The 24,042-nt window shown below is 36.4% G+C and overlaps 1 protein-coding gene across 11 annotated transcripts in view; it reads left to right on the plus strand.

The window, feature by feature from the left end:
- The window catches only part of LOC128020089 (tensin-1), a 208,833-nt gene that overhangs the window by 57,649 nt on the left and 127,142 nt on the right, over positions 1-24,042 (plus strand). For all 11 annotated transcript variants that reach the window (XM_052606647.1, XM_052606636.1, XM_052606639.1 and 8 more), the window contains exon 2: positions 13,081-13,195. In XM_052606647.1, the coding sequence (XP_052462607.1) occupies positions 13,175-13,195 (21 nt within the window). In that variant the 5' untranslated portion in view covers positions 13,081-13,174. The remainder of the gene's footprint in view (positions 1-13,080; positions 13,196-24,042) is intronic.

The raw sequence follows: 24,042 nt of genomic DNA on the forward strand, positions 1-24,042 counted from the left end.
TCACAGAGGAGAGAAGACACTAGAACAAATTCACATTTAACAAGCTGGAATCAAATATTTTTTTTTACTTTTGTCTTTCATATATTTTATCAATGACACAGACTGCAATGACACAGACAGCTTCATTGCAGAAGGACATCCTTTTGGTCACGTGGTTCACGTGAGATGATTGACAGCTTTACAAACTAATGATATTGCACTGATGTCATAGCTGACGCGAATCAATAAGAGGAGAGTAATCGCTAGCTCTGTTAGCTGTTTTAGCTCTTCAGATCACATAAATCAGTGTAAAATGAATAGAAATGTTATTCTGTATGACGAAATATTTTACAAACATGTCATAAAATTATTATCTCTTCAAATGTGCGCACCATTGGACTATAGCCCTGGCGGATATTGTATGTATACGAACACAAATAAATCGGAGATGAGATGAATGGCTTCTGTATGAGTGATGATTTCTATTCAAAATAACGAACATTATTATTACTATTATTATTATTATTATTATTATTATTATTATTAATTGCCGGATATCCATTTTTGAATCTTGATGCAGTCTGTTGCATGTCGTTCATTTTGAACGAATCTTTAATATGACTCAGGACTACCGAGTTGTCTCAGAGAGTGATTCGGTCATTTTGTGTTGACTGCACATGCGCATTACACAACATATGGGTTCTGAATCGACAGGTGAGGTCCGAGTCTTTTATTCTTCATGTTAGTCCCATAGAGACGGGAAGAGAAAAGATTAGTTCATTTTGCTGAAAGAGACTCAAAGATCCGAGTCAGTAAAATGATCCGAACTTCCCACTACTACTGGCAACACCGCAAGCAATTGGTCAACACTGACAAGTTGCATCGCAATATGAAAGACTTCGTCTTTAAAAACAAACAGCCTATGAAACTAATAATGAAAAATATGAAACTAAAACGACATAAGCTTAATTTAAAATGTCATAGGAACTGTAGGCTATTTAGAGGTGGATAAACTCAATTTAGAGGTGGATAAACGCACTTTGGAGGTGGGTAAACGCTATTTCCGAATTTTGGGAGGTGCGTAAACGGCGTTTACGTGCGTTTAGCCTCCTCTACATCCCTGTTTATAAGTATAGACTGATATCAACATGATGGATCCAACAAAATGTGTCTGTTTTGAGATTTTCAGCATCACCAATTAACTGTTCTGGATTTGCTGATGAATAAATCTGCAGACGGCCTCAATGAATAGTGCACACTTTTATTTTTCTGTCATGTTTTTAATATTTATTTCTTTATATTTAATAAAATTAACTATAATAATAATAATAATAATAATAAAAAAAACATTTAATACTTTTTATGTCAATGACAGAATCAGAATATTTTTCATTGATTCAAAATGATTTATGTAAATTTGTCAGACTTTGAGCCAGAGACAGTAATTAAGTGTAAAATACTTATTACATTATTACTTATAACTATATAAATACACTTATTTCAAAATATAAAAATGCGTTGTTTGTAAACTTATTTTAAATTGTATCTTATATAATTAAATTGTATGTTCTACAGTTTTTTTTAATCGTACTGTTTGGTCATAGCTAGGTAATTAACTAGAAAAAATGAGCTTACTCCCTATACTTTTACATTTTACTGTAGATTATTTATTAATGCGTTATATTCTCAACACAGTGATGTTTTAATTTAATGTATGTTTGAAAAAAACACATTCAAATTTTCTCAAATACACGGGTTATAGTTAATATTTAAATTATATCAATACTTCTCCCAAATATTTCTTCTTTTGTGTGTGTGTGTGACTCAAATGACTCAAAATGATTGAGCTGATCACATACAGTTTGCTGTCTTGAAAGGTTTGTACATTATCTCTAAAATATATTTCTTTCTGTAGACAGTGTAATGTAAAGGCTTGTCTGGGATGAGGGAGACGGTCGGTGGATCTGTGCCAGCTGTCTGATGAGGCTGGACTAAATCTGTCTGTTCTGAGTTGGGAACTGGTTTCCGTCTGTCCTCCTCAATACATCTCTTCTTCCTGAGAAACCCCGGTGGGATAGACTGATCCCGGTGCACAACACTGGCCGGGCTAGATGGAGGGATCGAGGAGCAAATCCTCATACTAAACACGCTCATCATAATAAATTAGAAAATGAATGTCTGGCCTTCAGTGCCAGTAATATAAATATTTAGGCAGCACTGATTCCTCAGATTGCGTGGACTAGGGCAGATAACGGTTAATTTGATCCAGATGGAGGGGGTTTTGTTCTACTGTTGTGTGAGGTTTGTTTGAAATGCTAAAACAACTGCAATCATTTGACTCAGGATGTTTGCAAGAAAGTGAATTGTCCTTCCATCATCAGTCCTTCATGTGTCTCTGGAGTGGGAGTGTAGGGTTTTGGAGAGAGATGGTAGCCAAGAACATGTCAGCAAACCCAAAAGACAAGTACAGAGCTGTTCAAAGTCTTCTGATTGGCCGTTGTCACAAGCACAGGTGTGATGTTTCTCGTGACATCTACAGTATTTCAGTGATATCTGACAGGTTTTCCATGAGCTAACACATACATTAATTACTGAATTAATTAATTCATCAGTCATTTATTGGGCAATATTAAATTATATAATAAGTAAATAATTTAGTAATTATATATAATGTATTTATTTTTTCATTAAAGGGATGGCGATTAAATTGTATAATAACAATATTATATAATACAACCAAATTATTTATTAGGAGTTTTAACATTCATTTTATTTTGTTACATTACATTACAAAATAGTTTAGTTTGATAATGTGGGTTATTTGTTGGCCATAACATGAATTACAACTTGGAGGAAGTTTGTCTTTATCCAGTATTATCTCAAAAATACTTTGTTTGACAAATATAAGCTGTTTTTAGATGCCGTTTCCTGAGGATGTTATAGCAGAACTTGATCGGCCCCTTGGGTTCTCTCTTACACTTTCAATTCTCCAGGTCATTTTCCTTCCTCTCAAATCAATACAGCATCAGTCTGCGGTGTTTTAAATGCTCCTCTTGTCCTCTGATGCTCTGGGGGTCCGCCTGCGGTGAGCGAACCCCCTACAGCGCTCCAAACCCTTTAAAGGGCAGCAGTAGAGTAGAGAGCGAGACGTCCTCGGTGTGTTTATGTGGATACAGGGTCAAAAAGAGTGGAAGGAACGGGAGGGGGGTCAGGTCAAAAGGTCAGACCCCCTTGCTGAGAAATGTTTTGTGAGCAGAAGAATTGCAGCGTTGTGAAAGAAAACATTGTGGTGGGATGAATGGGGAGGGGAATCCCTAAGAGGCCACATCTCCTCAAACCAAAGTCAGGTACAGAAAGTGAGATGTTTCAAGGTGTGCTGAAGGTGGCTTTCATGCGGTCTTGAGATTAGTGATAATGCAAGCCAGGAATCAGAGTTAGGGCCAAGTAATGGACTAATAGATCTTGTACAGTACAAATGAGTTTTGCCATGTCATTAGCAGTACTTTGTACACTGCAGAAAAAATTGTACCTTTCTAGCTACAACAGCTTGGTACTGGGGTCCCTTTGTACCTTCTCTTGAACAGCAACCACGTTTAATTTTGTTTCATAGTAGTGTAGATTTATAATATTGGTCATTTATATAACAAAAAACTAAATAGTCATTGGCCAGTGTTTCAATATTAGAATTTAAAATATGTGTGGCAACTCCTGAAAGCTTAATGAACACTCCTGAATACTTATGAATAAGTAAAGATAGTAGTCTAGAAAAGAACGTTGAAAAAACATAAAATGTAATTAAATTATTTAAAAAAAGGAAAATACTATATTTACATTTTTATTTGGTTACATCAAAAGTGTAACGACGGGGAAGTCGTGGCCTAATGGTTAGAGGGTTGGACTCCCAATCGAAGGGTTGTGAGTTCTAGTCTCGGGCCGGACGGAATTGTGGGTGGGGGTAGTGCATGAACAGTTCTCTCTCCACCTTCAATACCACGACTTAGGTGCCCTTGAGCAAGGCATCGAACCCCCAACTGCTCCCCGGGCGCCGCAGCATAAATGGCTGCCCACTGCTCCGGGTGTGTGCTCACAGTGTGTGTGTGTGTGTGTGTGTGTGTGTTCACTGCTCTGTGTGTGTGCATTTCGGATGGGTTAAATGCAGAGCACAAATTCTGAGTATAGGTCACAATACTTGGCTGAATGTCACTTCACTTTCACTTTTAAGTCATTCAATTTTCCTCTAATCTCGTCTCATATCTCTCATCTCTCATCACTCATTTCTCATTTCTCATTTCTCATCTCCTCTCCTCTCATATCTCTCATCTCTCATCACTCATTTCTCATTTCTCATTTCTCATTTCTCATTTCTCATCTCCTCTCCTCTCATATCTCTCATCTCTCCTCTCCTCTCATCTCGTGTCGTCTCCTCTCCTCTCCTCTCCTCTCATATCTCTCTCCTCTCCTCTCCTCTCCTCTCCTCTCCTCTCCTCTCCTCTCCTCTCCTCTCCTCTCCTCTCCTCTCCTCTCCTCTCCTCTCCTCTCATATCTCTCTTCTCTCCTCTCCTCTCCTCATCTCTCCTCTCCTCTCCTCATCTCTCATCTCTCCTCTCCCCTCATCTCCTCTCGTCTCCTCTCCTCTCGTCTCGTCTCCTCTCCTCTCATATCTTTCATCTCTCCTCTCCTCTCGTCTTGTCTCGTCTCATATCTCTCATCTCTCCTCTCCTCTCGTCTCATCTCATCTCATATCTCTCATCTCTCCTCTCCTCTCCTCTCCTCTCCTCTCCTCTCCTCTCCTCTCCTCTCCTCTCCTCTCCTCTCCTCTCCTCTCCTCTCCTCTCCTCTCCTCTCATCTCGTCTCCTCTCATATTTCTCATCTCTCATCTCTCCTCTCCTCTCCTCTCCTCTCCTCTCCTCTCCTCTCCTCTCCTCTCCTCTCCTCTCCTCTCCTCTCCTCTCCTCTCCTCTCCTCTCCTCTGCTCTGCATCTTTCTTAAAACCCCTTAAATCTGAATGATTTCTATTTACAGTCTTTTCGGATTTTGTTAACCTATGTTGTTATGTTTTAGTTTTTCAGATATCTAGGCTTTTTTGTGACACATGTATATACTGTACATGGAGCAGTAAGTAACAACCCAAAAAACACCCATACAACCACATAGCAACACGTCCCAAACTTATTTTGTCAGTAGAAAATCTCAAGCGTGGCTGTTGACTGTTAAGGTGAATGAATGGAGCCCTAATGCCTGACCAAACCATCTTACCCTGGCACTGGAATATTATAAACACATGGGGATGGGCTCTTCCGAGATGTAGACAAACTTCAGCGTTGTAGAGGCATGTTTTACCTGGATTAGCAACAATCACATTTTTCCAGCTCCTCGAGTTCATTCGCAGGTGAAGATTGTGTTTTTGCCTTGGTTCTGTTGGAGGGAGTGATTGATGTATCAGGTAAACACAAGAGGCTGGATTTTAAGTGTTTGTGTGTGTGTTTAAGGGACTTATGAGCAGACTTTAGGGCGAGTGAATTTGTATAAGGTGAATCTTAAGGGTGACTTTGAGTCTATGTGTGGGATTTGGAGATTTATGTTATGTCGTTGTGCTAAGCATATATGTTGAGGCAGATATATGAGAATGAGTAATGTTTAACAGGGCTAAATGATTGGACAGGGAGAATTAATTAACACTACTTGGAGGCTCTACTTTGGAGAGCTTTACTGAGCAAATAAAACACTGGCTGTATCTGAAAGCATATACTTGTTCATACAGTCACTGTTTCTAGTGGATGCCACAGTGTTAAGAAGTGAAAGAAATGAGTGAGTGAATTAGAAAACTGTGATTTAGGTACTGACTAACTCATTTCATATAGGTTTAATTTAGGTTTTGGTCAATAAACCAGGCTGGTAATGATTTTGAGTGAGTTTTGTGGTCCAGGGTCACACTCACACACACACACACACACACACACACACACACACACACACATATATATATATTATTATTAAACTGATACACAAATAGGAAAATGTGTAATATATGAATAGGAAAAAAAAAAAAATTCAAATAATGTATTCAAATAGTATATTCATATAAAACTTATTATTTGAAACTAGATTTTCCCCCCTTCCTTTAAGAAGATGGTTCATTAAAAAAAAAAAACAATCTACTATTTCATTGACCCATATAGACAAATGTATTCACTAAGAATTCAGAAAAATCTTCAAAATGTACGCACACAGTATAGTGCACGATATTGGGAACAGAGAGTGATTTCGGACACTCTGTCTCTGTTTCTTTCTGTAGAAGGGAAAGGCTTTATAAGGTGACTGTATACATTAGGAATGTGTGTGTGTGTGTGTGTGTGTGTGCGTACGTTAGAGACGGGCCTGCTTGGGCTCCGCACTCCGATCCGCTGTAGCATGCTGCTTTTAAGAGGGGGTGTTTAAGTAACCACTGCTGTAATTTAACATCACTTATGGGCAGATCTGAATACCCTGGAATGACTTCATTCACATTGATAATTTACAGATTAAATGCTAAGAGGATTGAAGGTGAATGGCTGTATTTAGCACGCCTCACCAGACGCCTACAGACACTTTCCCATGAGGCTTGGTTGGGTTTTCATATGGAGAGACCAATGCTTTCCAACTGTACTATGACATAAAACCCGAGGCCTTAACAAATGGCTCTACATTGTCGAGTAGTAGCCTTAATGTACTCAAATTTTAACCCCATTCTTAAAACTATATACATTTCACTGCATTATATAACACCAATATATTAAATGGTCAAACCATTTTGGTTTGTTTGAAATAACGTTACCATACTACTCTTCTAAATCTGTATATATATATATATATATATATATACAGTATTGTTCAAAATAATAGCAGTACAATGTGACTAACCAGAATAATCAAGGTTTTTCGTATATTTTTTTATTGCTACGTGGCAAACAAGTTACCAGTAGGTTCAGTAGATTCTCAGAAAACAAATGAGACCCAGCATTCATGATATGCACGCTCTTAAGGCTGTGCAATTGGGCAATTAGTTGAATTAGTTGAAAGGGGTGTGTTCAAAAAAATAGCAGTGTGGCATTCAATCACTGAGGTCATCAATTTTGTGAAGAAACAGGTGTGAATCAGGTGGCCCCTATTTAAGGATGAAGCCAACACTTGTTGAACATGCATTTGAAAGCTGAGGAAAATGGGTCGTTCAAGACATTGTTCAGAAGAACAGCGTACTTTGATTAAAAAGTTGATTAGAGAGGGGAAAACCTATAAAGAGGTGCAAAAAATGATAGGCTGTTCAGCTAAAATGATCTCCAATGCCTTAAAATGGAGAGCAAAACCAGAGAGACGTGGAAGAAAACGGAAGACAACCATCAAAATGGATAGAAGAATAACCAGAATGGCAAAGGCTCAGCCAATGATCACCTCCAGGATGATCAAAGACAGTCTGGAGTTACCTGTAAGTACTGTGACAGTTAGAAGACGTCTGTGTGAAGCTAATCTATTTTCAAGAATCCCCCGCAAAGTCCCTCTGTTAAAAAAAAAGGCATGTGCAGAAGAGGTTACAATTTGCCAAAGAACACATCAACTGGCCTAAAGAGAAATGGAGGAACATTTTGTGGACTGATGAGAGTAAAATTGTTCTTTTTGGGTCCAAGGGCCACAGGCAGTTTGTGAGACGACCCCCAAACTCTGAATTCAAGCCACAGTACACAGTGAAGACAGTGAAGCATGGAGGTGCAAGCATCATGATATGGGCATGTTTCTCCTACTATGGTGTTGGGCCTATTTATCGCATACCAGGGATCATGGATCAGTTTGCATATGTTAAAATACTTGAAGAGGTCATGTTGCCCTATGCTGAAGAGGACATGCCCTTGAAATGGTTGTTTCAACAAGACAATGACCCAAAACACACTAGTAAACGGGCAAAGTCTTGGTTCCAAACCAACAAAATTAATGTTATGGAGTGGCCAGCCCAATCTCCAGACCTTAATCCAATTGAGAACTTGTGGGGTGATATCAAAAATGCTGTTTCTGAAGCAAAACCAAGAAATGTGAATGAATTGTGGAATGTTGTTAAAGAATCATGGAGTGGAATAACAGCTGAGAGGTGCCACAAGTTGGTTGACTCCATGCCACACAGATGTCAAGCAGTTTTAAAAAACTGTGGTCATACAACTAAATATTAGTTTAGTGATTCACAGGATTGCTAAATCCCAGAAAAAAAAATGTTTGTACAAAATAGTTTTGAGTTTGTACAGTCAAAGGTAGACACTGCTATTTTTTTGAACACACCCCTTTCAACTAATTGCCCAATTGCACAGCCTTAAGAGCGTGCATATCATGAATGCTGGGTCTTGTTTGTTTTCTAACAATCTACTGAACCTACTGGTAACTTGTTTGCCACGTAGCAATAAAAAATATACTAAAAACCTTGATTATTCTGGTTAGTCACATTGTACTGCTATTATTTTGAACAATACTATATATATATATATATATATATATATATATATATATATATATATATATATATATATATATATATATATACATATATATATATATATATATATATATATATATATATATATATATATATATATATATATATATATATATATATATGTGTATATATATATATATATATATATATATATATATACACATATATATATATATATACATGTATATATACATATATATATACATATATATATATATATATATATACATATATATATATATATATATACATATATATATATATATATATATATATATATATATATATATATATATATATATATATATATATATATATATATATATATATATATATCCTTGTGTTTTTTTAAACTTGTTTGTACTTAAATTATGTTTTAAAGTTTGGGGTCAGTAAGATTTTTACATTTCTCTTTAAGTCTCTTATGCTCATCAAGGCTACATTTTATTTATTGATTTTTTGTTAAATTTAATTTTCTTAAATTAATATTTAAAATGTCTATTGTAATATTTATTAAATTGTAATTTATTTCTGTGATGCAAACCTTAATATTCAGCATCATTACTCCAGTTGCTGAGAGGCTGTATTGTCTGCTGTATAGATTGGTCGTCTGAATGAGGCTGAGGGTCTTTCCCAGGGGCTTAGTGTCTCAGCGAGGGGGCTGTGTATACAGTTACGCAGGCCATGGGAGATGATGTCTGCCTTGCTTCGGGGGCTCGGCTTTTGTGCCCATCAGAGAGAGTGAGATGGGCCGTTTGAAAGGCTGGCAGTGTTTGGGTTAATGAATTGGGTAATTCGTAACCCAATGCATTTCAATAGACTGTGGAAGGTTATCCAGCCCTCCCCATGATTCCTACATCCCCAGACATAGCGTTCCTCAACAATAACCCATATCCCAGAGCGCTGCATTGTCTTGAAACAATTGCGTAACAGCGGAGCCTGGCCGTATTGTTTTGGCGGTAAGTTTATCTATGTATTTTCGGAGTAAACAAGGAAGTATGAGTAGAGGAGGGTGTTACATTTGTGGGCCAAGATTCTTTCTACCAGTGTTTCAGAGTTCAGATTGAGACATTTTCCTGTATGGCCTTTTGCACTCTCTCTTGCTCTCTTTTTATGTGTCCTGTGGCTCAATCAGTGTATGTACAAATGCAGGTACAGAATGTGCATTTAATGTCCATCAACTGTTCAAAATTGACAAACACAGTTGTGTGTGTGTGTGCGGTCGGATGTAAACAAGCACACATGAGAAGCACATGAGCAACACGTGAGAGACGCGCTGAATGAAAGCACATTCACTCTCTGACAGCAGATGGCACTAAACTGCAGAAATATGCAGCCATTACACTGGAAACCCCATAAATAAAGCAACTGCGCTACTTTCTAAAACATAATTAAATAATTTTAAATAGCCATTCAGATTTTGTTGATTCACTATGGTGTTCATCACAGTGCCGAATAGGTAAATATTAAGACTAAATAGGCTCTTTATTTTCAAACATGCACTAGATATTGTTTGAAAGTGTTTTGATTCTTTATTGTTTGTTCACATTTTACATTAGGGCTTCATTAGTTAACATTAGTTAATTAATTAGTTCATAGAAACTGCCAATGAAAAATTCTTCTGAACATTCATTAATCTTAGGTATTCCAATATTTAATAAAACGTTGTTAAAGTCGAAAGTTGCAGCTGTGTTATTTAATGCTAACATGAACAATTTTTAAACAAAGATGTATAACTTCTGTAGCAAATGTTGCTATTGCTCATTGTGAATGTCAATGGTTAACTAATGAAATCTCATTGTAAAGTGATACCGATTATTGTGATTAAATGTTATTTAACCTGTTATACTGTATTATGACAACTTTTTTGAAACCATTTCAATACCGTAATAATACCGTATACTAGGGCTGCACGATATTGGGAAAAAATGACATTGCGATATTTTATTTTTCTGCGATATATATTGCGATATGAAATCTAATCAAATTTTTTTTTTTTACAAACAAAAATGGGGTGAGCACACTTTCTCATATTAAATGAATTAAACATCGACACCATCGTGTCAATTGATTAATATGCGCGAGGGAGAGAGAGCAAGAAAGAGCTTGTGTTTTTTGAAGCGCTCTCTCTCGTGCTCTCTCTCTCTCTCTATCTCTCTCTCTCTCTCTCTCGCGCGCTCTCCATGAATTACATTCGTCAAGGGCCAGGAGGCAGCTGGCCCGTACAGTTAATGAATAAATAATTATATTCAAGTTTATTTGTATAGCGCTTTTTACAATACAAATAGTTACAAAGCAACTTTACAGAAAATTATGTTTCTGCAATATTTAGTAATAGCTTATAAGTGGTGACTGTCAGTTTGTGCACGTATGACAGGATTTGTAGAAACATTTATACAAGTCGTAATCAGCCAGATGATGAATATTATTAATAATTAATAATTATTATATGATGCAGTCACAATTGTAGCAATATTTGTTAGTTCTGTTTGTTGATTCAGGGTTAGTTGGCATCATCTGGGGTCCTCTGATGGGTCAGCATCATCTCTTCTAAGGTGTTCTGGATCCAGACTGGAGCTTGTGTAAATCCTGGTTACCACGGGATGTAAATCCTATGGCAAAACATAGAAACAAATAGAGACATCATTAGCATAGCTGCTGTTCCAACAAAATAAAATGTATTATTTTAACCCAAGCTAAAGAATAAGAATGCGCATTTGATCAGATACAACTATACTCACAGTTTAAGAGATAGATTATTCGAATGCTTGGTGAAAGGGATGCGTTTTTAATCTTAATTTAAACAGAGAGAGTGTGTCTGAACCCCGAACATTATCAGGAAGGCTATTCCAGAGTTTGGGAGCCAAATGTGAAAAATCTCTACCTCCTTTAGTGGACTTCGTTATCCTATGAACTACCAAAAGTCCAGCGTTTTGTGACCTTAGGGTGCGTGATGGGTTGTAATGTGGTAGAAGACTAGTTAGGTACGCAGGAGCCAAACCATTTAGGGCCTTATAGGTAAGTAATGATAATTTGTAACTGATACGGAACTTAATAGGTAGCCAGTGCAGAGACTGTAAAATTGGGGTAATATGATCATATTTTCTTGACGTTGTAAGGATTCTAGCCACTGCATTTTGGACTACCTGTAGCTTGTTTATTGAAGAAGCAGGACAACATTTACTTTATTTCTTTAGCACTCTCTTGCTCAAATCTCTTGCTTGAACATTAAATCTAGGCAGAAAAAAAGGAACATCAGACATCATTATGGAAAGTGAAAACATGGGAGCCTAAAAGAAGGGGGTGTGCTTAGGGGTTCACAGCCCATCTGAGCCTGTCAGATCCAAATGTGCGGTTTCAGCTTACATAACACACCTGCAGCAGCCCAAATCCTGTCCATGTCTCTCTTGTTTTTGGATGGCCCCTCTTTCCCCTCTCAGCTCCTGCTGAGGGCGAAGCACCGGGTGCCTCAGTCTTACCTAAACGCAGCTGCACCATTCCCAAATAAGGTTCTGTGTTTCATTGAAAATGCTTTGGATTCAATTTGAACTTTAGAGAAGAGAGAACAAGGTGATCACAGCATTTTGTATTTATTTTTTGTCTTTAGATAAGCTGCTTTTCTTGTACATGTGCACACTCAGAATAATAGAGATATACAGTACATATGTAAACAACTTGAAAATATTCAGCACTGGGTGAAATAATGGCAATTGCTAGAAAATGTCAGCAGGTGAAAAAAAATTAATAATAATGAAACGTCCCAGCTAATTTCAATATTGATAACCAGAATCGTTTCTCGAGCAGCAGATCAGCTTATTATAGTGATTTCTGAAGGATCATGTGGCACTAATTTATTTGTATAAATTACTTTATAAATTGCTTTTCAATATATAGTAAGCAATTATTTTACATAGCAATTTCACAAAATTACAGTTTTAACTGTGGTTTTAGGTCTTGGTGAGTATAAGTGTAATGAAATTAAGCATTTAAAATAGCAATAAAAAAAAACTAAATACACATGCATAATTATATTATTTAATTTAATTAAATATATTTTGGTTTTATTGTGCTTTTTTGGCCATTAATTTATAATAGACATTTTATATCTTTATACTTCATGAGTTGTATCAAACTGTCCACTTTAGTTAATTCATTCAAAACTTTGATTCAGTGTTCTGTTTTGTTTCATGACTTAAATGTGTTTGCAGAGCGTATTTTTCATGTATTTCAATGTTTTATGAAAACCTAATCAGGCAAATGTTGCTGTTTATTAATGTTATTGTTTATATTGCTGCATATTGCTGAACGATATTGTTATATTGCTGCAAAATATTAACTATTATTCTTCCTTGTGTTTACTTAGAGTGAAAAACAAGTCTTGATTATTTTTAAGTAGATTTTACAGTATTTTAATTCTAGCATTAGACTTCATTGACTGTTTGTTTGAAATGATGGTTCCTTTGATTGCTCTAGTTATTATTATTCTTTCTTTCTTTCTTTCTTTCTTGATCGTGTTGCTGTAGCTGTAAGTAGTAAGAGTCCTTCTTGTGTCATCTATGTAATATTCCTTGTTTCTTTTCCTCTGCAGCCTGATGAATTTGAAGCCGTCCACTCCCACACCTTCCGGCTGAAGACGTTCAAGAAGGGGAAGCACTGCGGCGTGTGCAAGCAGACTGTAAACAATGAGGGGCTCATCTGCAGAGGTCAGTCCAGGGGAGGGTGGTCCGCCTGGGGGGTGTCTTCCACTGGGAACATCTGCCTGTCCCAACATCAGCTTAATAGATAAAGGTTGAGATGTTTGTGAGGGGTGGCAGCTGCTCCCACTGACCAGTCAGTCTGTCCCTCTAATGAAACATAATCATTAACCTGATTAGGCCACTGAGAGAGAATGTGTGGCATTACAGGCAGGGCTTTAACTGCAGAAGGCCTTGACCATGTTCTTCTGCTAAATGGTTAGAGGTAGGACACACATGCTCATTTAGGGTCATGGTAAAAAGCATTCTAGCTTAGAAATACAGTATTCATGTGGTTTTTGGGGTTCTGGCAAACCAGATCTCCATTTCTCCTCTGCACTGCTTTACTATCATCTGTAACATAAAACTGAGCAGTGCCAGTAGAAACTTGGGTATCAAGAAAGAGTTTTGTGGTTAAACTTTTTTCAGTGCCTATAAATGCAAAAGCTCTGGCAGGATCAGAGATGTCTAGTGATCACAGACAGCAGAATCCTTCAGATCCAGAACAAGTCTTGCACAAGGTGGCATGTTTCAGGTTCAATGCATTTAAGTTTAAATTTGAAAGCAATATAAAAATAAAAAGAGCTTTTAAGCTGTAGCCAGTCTATGAATTATTAAGTAAATGAATGTAATCTTTTATGGTATGTATTTGTCTGTACTAGTTTTACCATTAGATTTAAATTTAATGTTTTCATTATTTATTTTTAATAATGTATGTTATAATATTTTATGTTTATTTTCTAGCTCTTCTTTTACAATATCAAGTGAAATATTTCCAAATTAGAATGGTTGTATGGTTTGGTGCCCTGTCTTCTATATATTATTTCGTTTTTTTGTGTGTCCCATTTGCAGCTGTTGCTTCAAACACCCATTTTCAGGCCTTGTACATTTTAGCAACAGTCCTGCTCAGACAAGGACAGTAAATTATACTATTCCATGAGTCTCATGCCAACTATAGATGTTTATGGTCGGTCATAAAAAAAATAAAACCATACTTATTTAGATAAGTTATCGTGTGAATTTATAAGCATTGAGTGATGTCTATATCAAAAATGCAAACAAAACAAACAAAAAAATTCTGTTCACATTTCAAGTTTCTGTCACACTGCTCAAAGCCATTAGCACTTGAGACTTTGATTGTGCAGATCAACTTGGTTAATGATTTCCATTCATTATGCTAGATCTGTCATGGTCACATGTCTCTAGGGATTGTATCCCATCTGAGTGGTATTGGGTCATTGAGTTAGAGACAGTTAAGACTATTAGCTGATTGTATGAGCTGTTAACCTGCTGATCTGGCCAGTGCATGTCCATCACAACACAAAGACGTGAGTCTTCTTACTGACCTCTGATGGCCGAGGGCTTTCAGATGGAAAGTACAGGACAGAGGGGTTTTATGGGACTCTTTGTGGCTGGATTGGCAAATGGTTGATGCTTTGAATGGGCATCAAGTGACTAGATGTCACTGTATTAACTATGAAGTGATGCAGTGCAGCAGCTTTACATGTGTATGTACTAGCAATGTACTGAAATTTCATCAACTCAATGCATTTCTCGTTTTTAATAGATCTTCATTTAGATTAACAGATGTATTTGAGTCTTTTCAGAACTTCTCTTAACATAATTTGTTGCAGGCTTACTATCCAGTGATCTCAATAATCTTGTTTAGGGAACACAAGTGCAAAATCATATGCCAAGGAAAAGAGTCATGGGTTCAAGAATGGCCAAGCAATACATAGCAATTCAAATTCAGGAGCGAATTTAGTTTTAGTCTTCATTAATGTAGGCAATGTTTGAATCTGTCATGGAAGCAAGTTTTCATTATAGCCACCAATAAACAGTTTATTTCGAAATGGAATTGGAGTAGAATGAAATTTAAAAATTAATATAGAACTGCCTTATGTGCAATTTATATGTTTATATGCAGTTCAGTTTTTTTTTGGAGAGTTGATTATAACTATGTGATTAAATAATTGATTATTAGAAATGTTTCGAGGCTATGGCTGCACAATTAATCGTTATCTTATTCGTTTTCCCCCCATTTTTTTGTTTTAGTGTAACATATACTATGCATATCTAATATAATATAATATGATATATATACTAAAATATGGCATGCATTTGCTTCAAACAGTGGTATAAAGCTATTCAAAATATCGTTCAGTGTATATAATCGACAATTATGATTTTTGTCACAATCATGCAGCCCTAGTATAGGATAATCGTGTTTTAACTGTCATGAACATCCCTAATAAGACAGTAATATTCTCTAATCATGTGTCTATCTACTATCACCCTGACTGAGTATTACGAACTGTTCATTTGGCCGTATTGGCTTGACATGCTCTTTTAGTAGATCATTTGTAATTTCCTCGATCTGAGCTGATATATGATTTGTCTCTGTTTGAAAGGAACCATACATGCACTTAAAGTTTTACCACAGACAGCTGTGTCCCATCTAATGGTAAATAAAGCATGCAGTCGGCAGGTCTGATCACAGTCAAGCACTTGACATGAGAACAGCAGGTCAGACTGAACTCGGCTGCAAAGTTAATACGGGTTGATGTCATTTTTAGTGCTTGAATTAACTGCAGTCTTTGAATGTGTCACTTCAAATAAACACCATTATCAATTGATCTACTATACCAGTCAATCAGTTTGCAACCAAAACCAAAATACATCAGCTATAGCACATTTAGGATGAAAATAGCCAGCATCTTGGGATTGGGGGAGGTATGCCCGAAGCGTGAATCCTTATAAGAGAAAACATCTAATGATTCCTAACACCGTGTCTACACCGGATGTGAGCGGCATGGCGCAACAAAATACTATAGAACCTGTGATCTATAATAGAGATTCATTATATATAGATCAGTCAATAGAACTCAGTGATGCTGTCTACACTGGATTCGGCACGGCATGACACCACAAATCAAACAAAAAAATAATGTTAAATGTGTAGTAGGTATTGCCGCTCCATAGTATAAACAGAGTACATGCAATCACGAATCTCAAAAATGATAGTGAAACTAAAAGCGATCGTGCATTCCAAAAGGGGCGGGGCATCACGGCGCAACATTGTGATGTGTATCAGCCATTGGTGATGGACAATGGCATCCCTGATTCATATGTAAAAATACAGCAATATTTACTTACATCCTACATATATTTTCACTAATACGAATGATGCTGCAAATGAATCATTGAATCAGTTATGAATCAGTTCATTGCAGGTGAACCAACTCCCTAACTAATAAAATGTAGCCAAATCAGTCTTTGTGTGATTATGCTTGCAAGTCTCTAGACAAGAAAGGATGTGAAACAAGTCTGAGTCTAACTATTCTAACTAGTTTTAGTCTTGAGTCTGAATGGCCAAATTAAAATCATAATGATATTCACAGTGTTGCTTTAATGTTTGCTGTGTGTTCACAGTACAATAGCTGTATCTCCAGCAGACCAAGTTTGGCAAAGTCGAGCAGCACCCTGCTGAACAGAGAAGGGCGGCCTGTGTTCAGTGCGAGGACAGAACGCTTCGTATGCCCCCCTTTTGATTATTTTCATTCCAGCTGATCACGGTGTTGGAGCCGTTTCCTTGCAAGAGCGAAACTGCCTGACTCCATCGTGACTCGCTGTTGTTCGTCGTTTGCTTTTCAATGCCATCAGTTGATCTTCTGGGTTTTCAAGCCAGCATAAACACCTCAGGCGCAGTGTTGAGGTGACCCAGAGATGTGAAACAATGTCAAGGGGAAATGTGTGCGTAAAAATAGCCTTTTCTGTGGTTTCATTAGCATTCCATCTCTGCCTCTGGACATTGAGACTGTTTTCCTTTTTCAGAAAGAAATGCAAAATCTCCCCTGATCACCCTCAGGGGTGCAGGCTGCTTTTGAAGAGACTGTTGGTGCGCTGGATTTGTGTGTGTGTGTGTGTGTGTGTGTGAACACATATGGCAAACACATGCAAGCAGACACACAATCCAACAGGGTCCAAGCCAGTTTGTACAAAGGAGTCTGTCCAGCAAATAAGCGAGCACACGTCCATTAAAGGTGAAGTGTGCTATTTATTCTTTGCATATTACTAGAATTTTCTGTTGCAAAGAAAGGCAAGATGACATGCAGCATTCATTGAAATGTGCAGTGGACAACAAAGCACTCTGTACTGTTGACTTGACACAATGCACTGTCCACTTGCCTTTCTACTGGCAGTGTGACAGATTTCCAGAGTAATTGCAGATTGCTCTATCTGAACTTATTATTTAATATGAATTCCAAAAGTAAAAACATTATTGCGCAAAACTTGATGAAGAATACAAAACAATTCAGCAAAGCAATCATGCTGTTGTTCCAGCTATATCCAATTCTAATATATTCAGAACTGGATATTCACTGTTTTCAATGAACAAGGAATTAATAGTAAGTAACTTATATTTTAGACACAATGTTGTCAGTTTATTTGCATATTTTTGCTCCGCCAATTAAAATATTAACTTAAACATGCAATGTCTGATCTGCCCCCAAAAATTTTTAAGTGGAAATTATTTGAGAACCAGTTTTAATGTTGTATACGTTGCTGCTTCTCATGTAAATGTATTTAAAGGATTATTAGGTATTTAAACTAGATTTGTCTAAAATACTTACTTAAAAATAGTTTTTTTTTTTGCAGCATTGCCACCATAACCTGCAAAAAGATGTACCGAAAGATTGATTCTAGACGATAAACAAAGAGAAGTGGTGTAATACAAACAGTGAAAAGTCCCATTCTGTTGGACTGTTCATCAGCACTGCTCGACCAATCAGATTTGAGAACCAGAACTCACTCACATCATTGCTTGAGTTAGTTTTGTGACGACTGGGCCAGTTCTGATGGCGCAGAATTGACACACTTCACCTTTAAAGATTTTCCACAGCAGGTCCATCATTTATTGTTTATTTTTTCTCAGCCATCCTTCATTGCCATTGTGATTTAAGGCACATACACATTACATAACCGCTCACTACAGCTCATTAGGGCTTCCTGAAGTAGCTGCTCTCCTGGAGCTGCATTAGTGAAATGAGATTGATGAAGATGGCCGCTAATTTCTCCCTGCTGATAGACAAGCTCTGTGCTGAGTCTAACGTCATTACTTTAATCAGTTAAAACTCCCGCCTCAGCACAACCTTCCATGGTTGGCATTAAACACATACTCAGGACTGCCTCCTGTTGTGCTTATTTAAATCTGTAACATTACATTACATTACATTACATTACCAAAACGTCTAATGAACTACAATGATGGAAGACCTAAGGAACCATTTTAATAGACGGGATGTTAATTAAACAGCTGGTTAGATTTTGATTACTTACCATCTGCCTGAGTGGGCAGATATTTTCAAGGTTTCAGCAGTTATGTTGAATTGAAGGGGTCCAACACCCCCAAATCTTTTAAGGTTAAACACATCAGTGAGACGCTGCCATCTTCTGGTTGGATATATACGTTTAAATGTACCTACCTTTCGTTCCTTGTGTGGAAGTTATACGTAATTATAAGCTGTGCTTGGTTTTATAATTTTTTTTTTTTTCTGCACTACTGCAATAAAATAAAGAAGTAAGAGAGAGTACTAGGTGTGTAAGTTGTAATTTGTAAATCCACAGAGAATGATGGGATATGTAGTTTTATTGCACGAGCCCGTAGCCTCATAAACTTAAATGATTAGTATTTTTTGGTTTTATTTTCTAGTATTTTTAAAAATATATTTGATTAGCTTAATTTCTGGTATTAATGAATAGTGCATGCGAAAAATATGAGCTAAACAGCACACATTCACTATTAAATCTTAATTGTCTAAAAAAAATCATAAACAAATCTTCTAGCTCTTTTTTGCTTCATGAAAAAATCTCCACATGTGTAACTTTTCATAGGATTGAAATAAATCTCCATTGGTCAGCTGGTGTCATGTTGTATAAAACAAAACTATTATTTTGGTATTTTTAAAGGGCTGATTTGATGGGCATCTTTACTTGATTTGACACAGACAAGCCATTATACTAAATTATGCAACACATATATGAGAAAGGCTGTTTACAGATATTTTGCTACAGTATCTTTTGTCCACAAGTTGTTTCTTTGCATATTTTTGCAGTATTTAATTTTGCCACTAGGAGACAGTGCAGAATACATATTATGAGCCTTTAAATTGAGCAAATCCTGTTTGTGTCATATCCATAGTTTTTGTATTGCATAACAGAGACCAGCAACCACAACACACGTGAATTTTCAAGAAAATGAGCAAAACTTCACACTCTCTGAAGAATGACCACTGTATGCTGTTGATTTCTTATACTGTTACATAAGTGCTGTGATCCACTGTAATATGTGTTGAATTCAGCAGCTGTTTCAACAAATGTAGCAGTGATTTATCCTGTGTTCCCATGTGCATGAGCATGGCTCTCAGAAAGCATGTTGATTCAGTACTGCAGAGTTATAGACTTTGAGAAAAGCTTGGTATCCACACCAGATGAGCATCAGAGGGAATTGTGGGAAATAGTCCATACAGGATATTAAAGCTCAACAGCTGCACGGGGGGTTTGTTTCTTAGTTAACACCTTAAATCACACTTAGAAGTAGATAGTGAGTGTTCTGAATGGACAGAATGGGGTCATACAGAGTGCAAAATAATATACAGCACAGAGGTTAAAAGGATGGATTGCATATTATATAGTGTGATTTCTCACTTTTACGCATAGGCACACAGCACAACAATAATAAGCTTGTTAAGGATGTCACTGAGGCTTTTCGTGTACTTTGTATCGTGTGTGTGTGTGTGTGTGCGCGTCAATGTTTTCCTTGGAATATAAGATAAATCTGATGAACTCTTTTTGGGAGTTTTCTCAAATGTATATACAGTATTGTTCAAAATAATAGCAGTACAATGTGACTAACCAGAATAATCAAGGTTTTTAGTATATTTTTTATTGCTACGTGGCAAACAAGTTACCAGTAGGTTCAGTAGATTGTCAGAAAACAAACAAGACCCAGCATTCATGATATGCACGCTCTTAAGGCTGTGCAATTGGGCAATTAGTTGAAAGGGGTGTGTTCAAAAAAATAGCAGTGTCTACCTTTGACTGTACAAACTCAAAACTATTTTGTACAAACATTTTTTTTTTCTGGGATTTAGCAATCCTGTGAATCACTAAACTGATATTTAGTTGTATGACCACAGTTTTTTAAAACTGCTTGACATCTGTGTGGCATGGAGTCAACCAACTTGTGGCACCTCTCAGCTGTTATTCCACTCCATGATTCTTTAACAACATTCCACAATTCATTCACATTTCTTGGTTTTGCTTCAGAAACAGCATTTTTGATATCACCCCACAAGTTCTCAATTGGATTAAGGTCTGGAGATTGGGCTGGCCACTCCATAACATTAATTTTGTTGGTTTGGAACCAAGACTTTGCCCGTTTACTAGTGTGTTTTGGGTCATTGTCTTGTTGAAACAACCATTTCAAGGGCATGTCCTCTTCAGCATAGGGCAACATGACCTCTTCAAGTATTTTAACATATGCAAACTGATCCATGATCCCTGGTATGCGATAAATAGGCCCAACACCATAGTAGGAGAAACATGCCCATATCATGATGCTTGCACCTCCATGCTTCACTGTCTTCACTGTGTACTGTGGCTTGAATTCAGAGTTTGGGGGTCGTCTCACAAACTGCCTGTGGCCCTTGGACCCAAAAAGAACAATTTTACTCTCATCAGTCCACAAAATGTTCCTCCATTTCTCTTTAGGCCAGTTGATGTGTTCTTTGGCAAATTGTAACCTCTTCTGCACATGCCTTTTTTTTAACAGAGGGACTTTGCGGGGGATTCTTGAAAATAGATTAGCTTCACACAGACGTCTTCTAACTGTCACAGTACTTACAGGTAACTCCAGACTGTCTTTGATCATCCTGGAGGTGATCATTGGCTGAGCCTTTGCCATTCTGGTTATTCTTCTATCCATTTTGATGGTTGTCTTCCGTTTTCTTCCACGTCTCTCTGGTTTTGCTCTCCATTTTAAAGCATTGGAGATCATTTTAGCTGAACAGCCTATCATTTTTTGCACCTCTTTATAGGTTTTCCCCTCTCTAATCAACTTTTTAATCAAAGTACGCTGTTCTTCTGAACAATGTCTTGAACGACCCATTTTCCTCAGCTTTCAAATGCATGTTCAACAAGTGTTGGCTTCATCCTTAAATAGGGGCCACCTGATTCACACCTGTTTCTTCACAAAATTGATGACCTCAGTGATTGAATGCCACACTGCTATTTTTTTGAACACACCCCTTTCAACTAATTCAACTAATTGCCCAATTGCACAGCCTTAAGAGCGTGCATATCATGAATGCTGGGTCTCATTTGTTTTCTGAGAATCTACTGAACCTACTGGTAACTTGTTTGCCACGTAGCAATAAAAAAATATACGAAAAACCTTGATTATTCTGGTTTGTCACATTGTACTGCTATTATTTTGAACAATACTGTATGTGTGTATTTATTTAAACATGTTACTATTTATAATTATAATTTGTAATATTTCTGTTGTTATAATAATATTCATTTTAAATATAATATTAAAATGTAACATTTGTTTTATGTAATATATTAATATTTATAATTTCATAATTTTCTTTATTTTCTAAATGTTTGTAATTTTTTTATTATTATTATTATTTTTATTTTATTTTTTAAATATATTTTTTTCAATCTATTTTTAGAGTTGGAATTGTATTAGTGTTACTCTAAAGTAATTATAGCCAGATATAATATGGAAACATTAAAACTCATGATGTGTCCTCATTTAGATCAGTAGTTAAACATTTATCTGTGTAATGGATTGTGCTCCTCACATGATGGGTTGATACGTCACAGACACTGAAGCGCACAGTGAACATTCATCAATTATAATGCCAGAGGTTCCCATAATACTGTGTTCACGGCAGTTTAACTCTAGAATGGTGAATTTATGATTGGTATGATATGGCTACTATGATTACAATTTTGTTATTTTTGCTCGAAAATTAATGAACGTGTGTGTGTGTGTTTATATATACACACACACACACACACACACACACACACACACACACACACACACACACACACACACATATATATATATATATATATATATATATATTAGTGCTTGGCAATGATTACAAGTTTTTATCGCGATTAATCTCTTTATACACTAATAATGCATTCAAAAGTATTGTATTATGCACTTTTTTTCATTTAAAAGTACTGCTGTATGAACAAAAGTGTAATAACATTTGGTTTGCAAACACTTTAAAAAAACAAAGTGCTTTACAGAAGTAATCATTTTACATAATAGCAGTTAAAATATTTATTGTAGCCTAAATCTCAACTTAAAACATTAATATAATTAAATTAAATATAAACCAAGCTATTTGTCAATGCCAGGAAATTAAAGTTTTTATTAAAAATATTTTATAATTTGTTATAAAAAAACAAATTGTGCTCAGAGTCCAGAGCCTCGATCATATCATTATAACAGGCACCTTCCTATTAGAGATCTGCATGATCACGGGACCCATCGCTCGGGACAACATTTGATGTGCGGGTAGAGAATAATTAGGTGTGCTCACACTAGGCAGTCTTAACCCCCAAAGCCTGGTTTGTTTGATTAGAGTCGGGTGGAAGAGGTGGGCAAGAGCGTGGTTCAGTTATATATAGATCAGTGAGTGTGAGCGCTACCCGCACTGGAGCACAGACCTATTGATACGTGGTTCATGATTTTGTGAATATTTCTGAGGAGCTAATGTGATAGATGTGTAAAGCAATATATTGTGAGAGGGCCGTGTGTTACCGTGTCCCATACGACTCAAAATAATAAACCAGAAAGTTAACAAAACAATGCTCTCCACTGTGCTGAGCAAGCGCTTCACTGCTGTCTTCACATGCTATCGGAAACTATTTCCAACTTATAAAGTCATGATTACGAGCTCGTTGCATTATTTTCTAAATAATTTGATCGGGAGCATCCCCTCCCATGAACCATGATTTTTCTGTATGTGTATTCAGAACCAGTGAGCAATGGACTTTCATTGTAATAAAAAAAACTGTGTAAAATAATTGTAACCGTTAATGTGTTATTGCGATAATAACTCGTTAACTTGACCAGCCCTTATCTATCTATCTATCTATCTATCTATCTATCTATCTATCTATCTATCTATCTATCTATCTATCTATCTATCTATCTATCTATCTATCTATCTATACTGTATGTTGTTGGAAGGTTTAATGAATTACATCACAAATTATTATTTGGAACTTTTTTATTATTATTTACTTACATATTTCTTTATTTGTTCTTCCTTCCTTCCTATCCATCCATCCATCAATCTATCATTATCTGTTTTTTTTTAAGACTGGAAAAAAGATGTAACTTGACAGTAATGAATATTTCCACATCTTTCATAAGGCATAGTTCACCCCAAAATGAAAATTCTGTCCTCATTAACTCACCTGTTGTTTTAAATCTGTATGCCTTCTGAGAAAATCACATGGAGAACATAGTGGCCTAAAACAACATTTGGACCCCATTGACTTTCTTTTTAAAACAAACAAACAAACAAACAAACAAACAAACCAAAAAAACAGACATTTTCAAATGTTCTAGAAACTATATATATCTTTGTCTATCTCAAGTGTGCATAACATAAAGAAATTATCTGCCACAGTATAGCAAAATTGCCGGCGTTAGACATTTGCTCTATTGTAAGTTCTGAGTGGCCCAAATGCTAAACCCTTATTTGGTACTGCGGCAC

Source organism: Carassius gibelio, chromosome A9 (genome assembly GCF_023724105.1).
Source record: "Carassius gibelio isolate Cgi1373 ecotype wild population from Czech Republic chromosome A9, carGib1.2-hapl.c, whole genome shotgun sequence".
In the NCBI taxonomy this organism is placed as follows: domain Eukaryota; kingdom Metazoa; phylum Chordata; class Actinopteri; order Cypriniformes; family Cyprinidae; genus Carassius; species Carassius gibelio.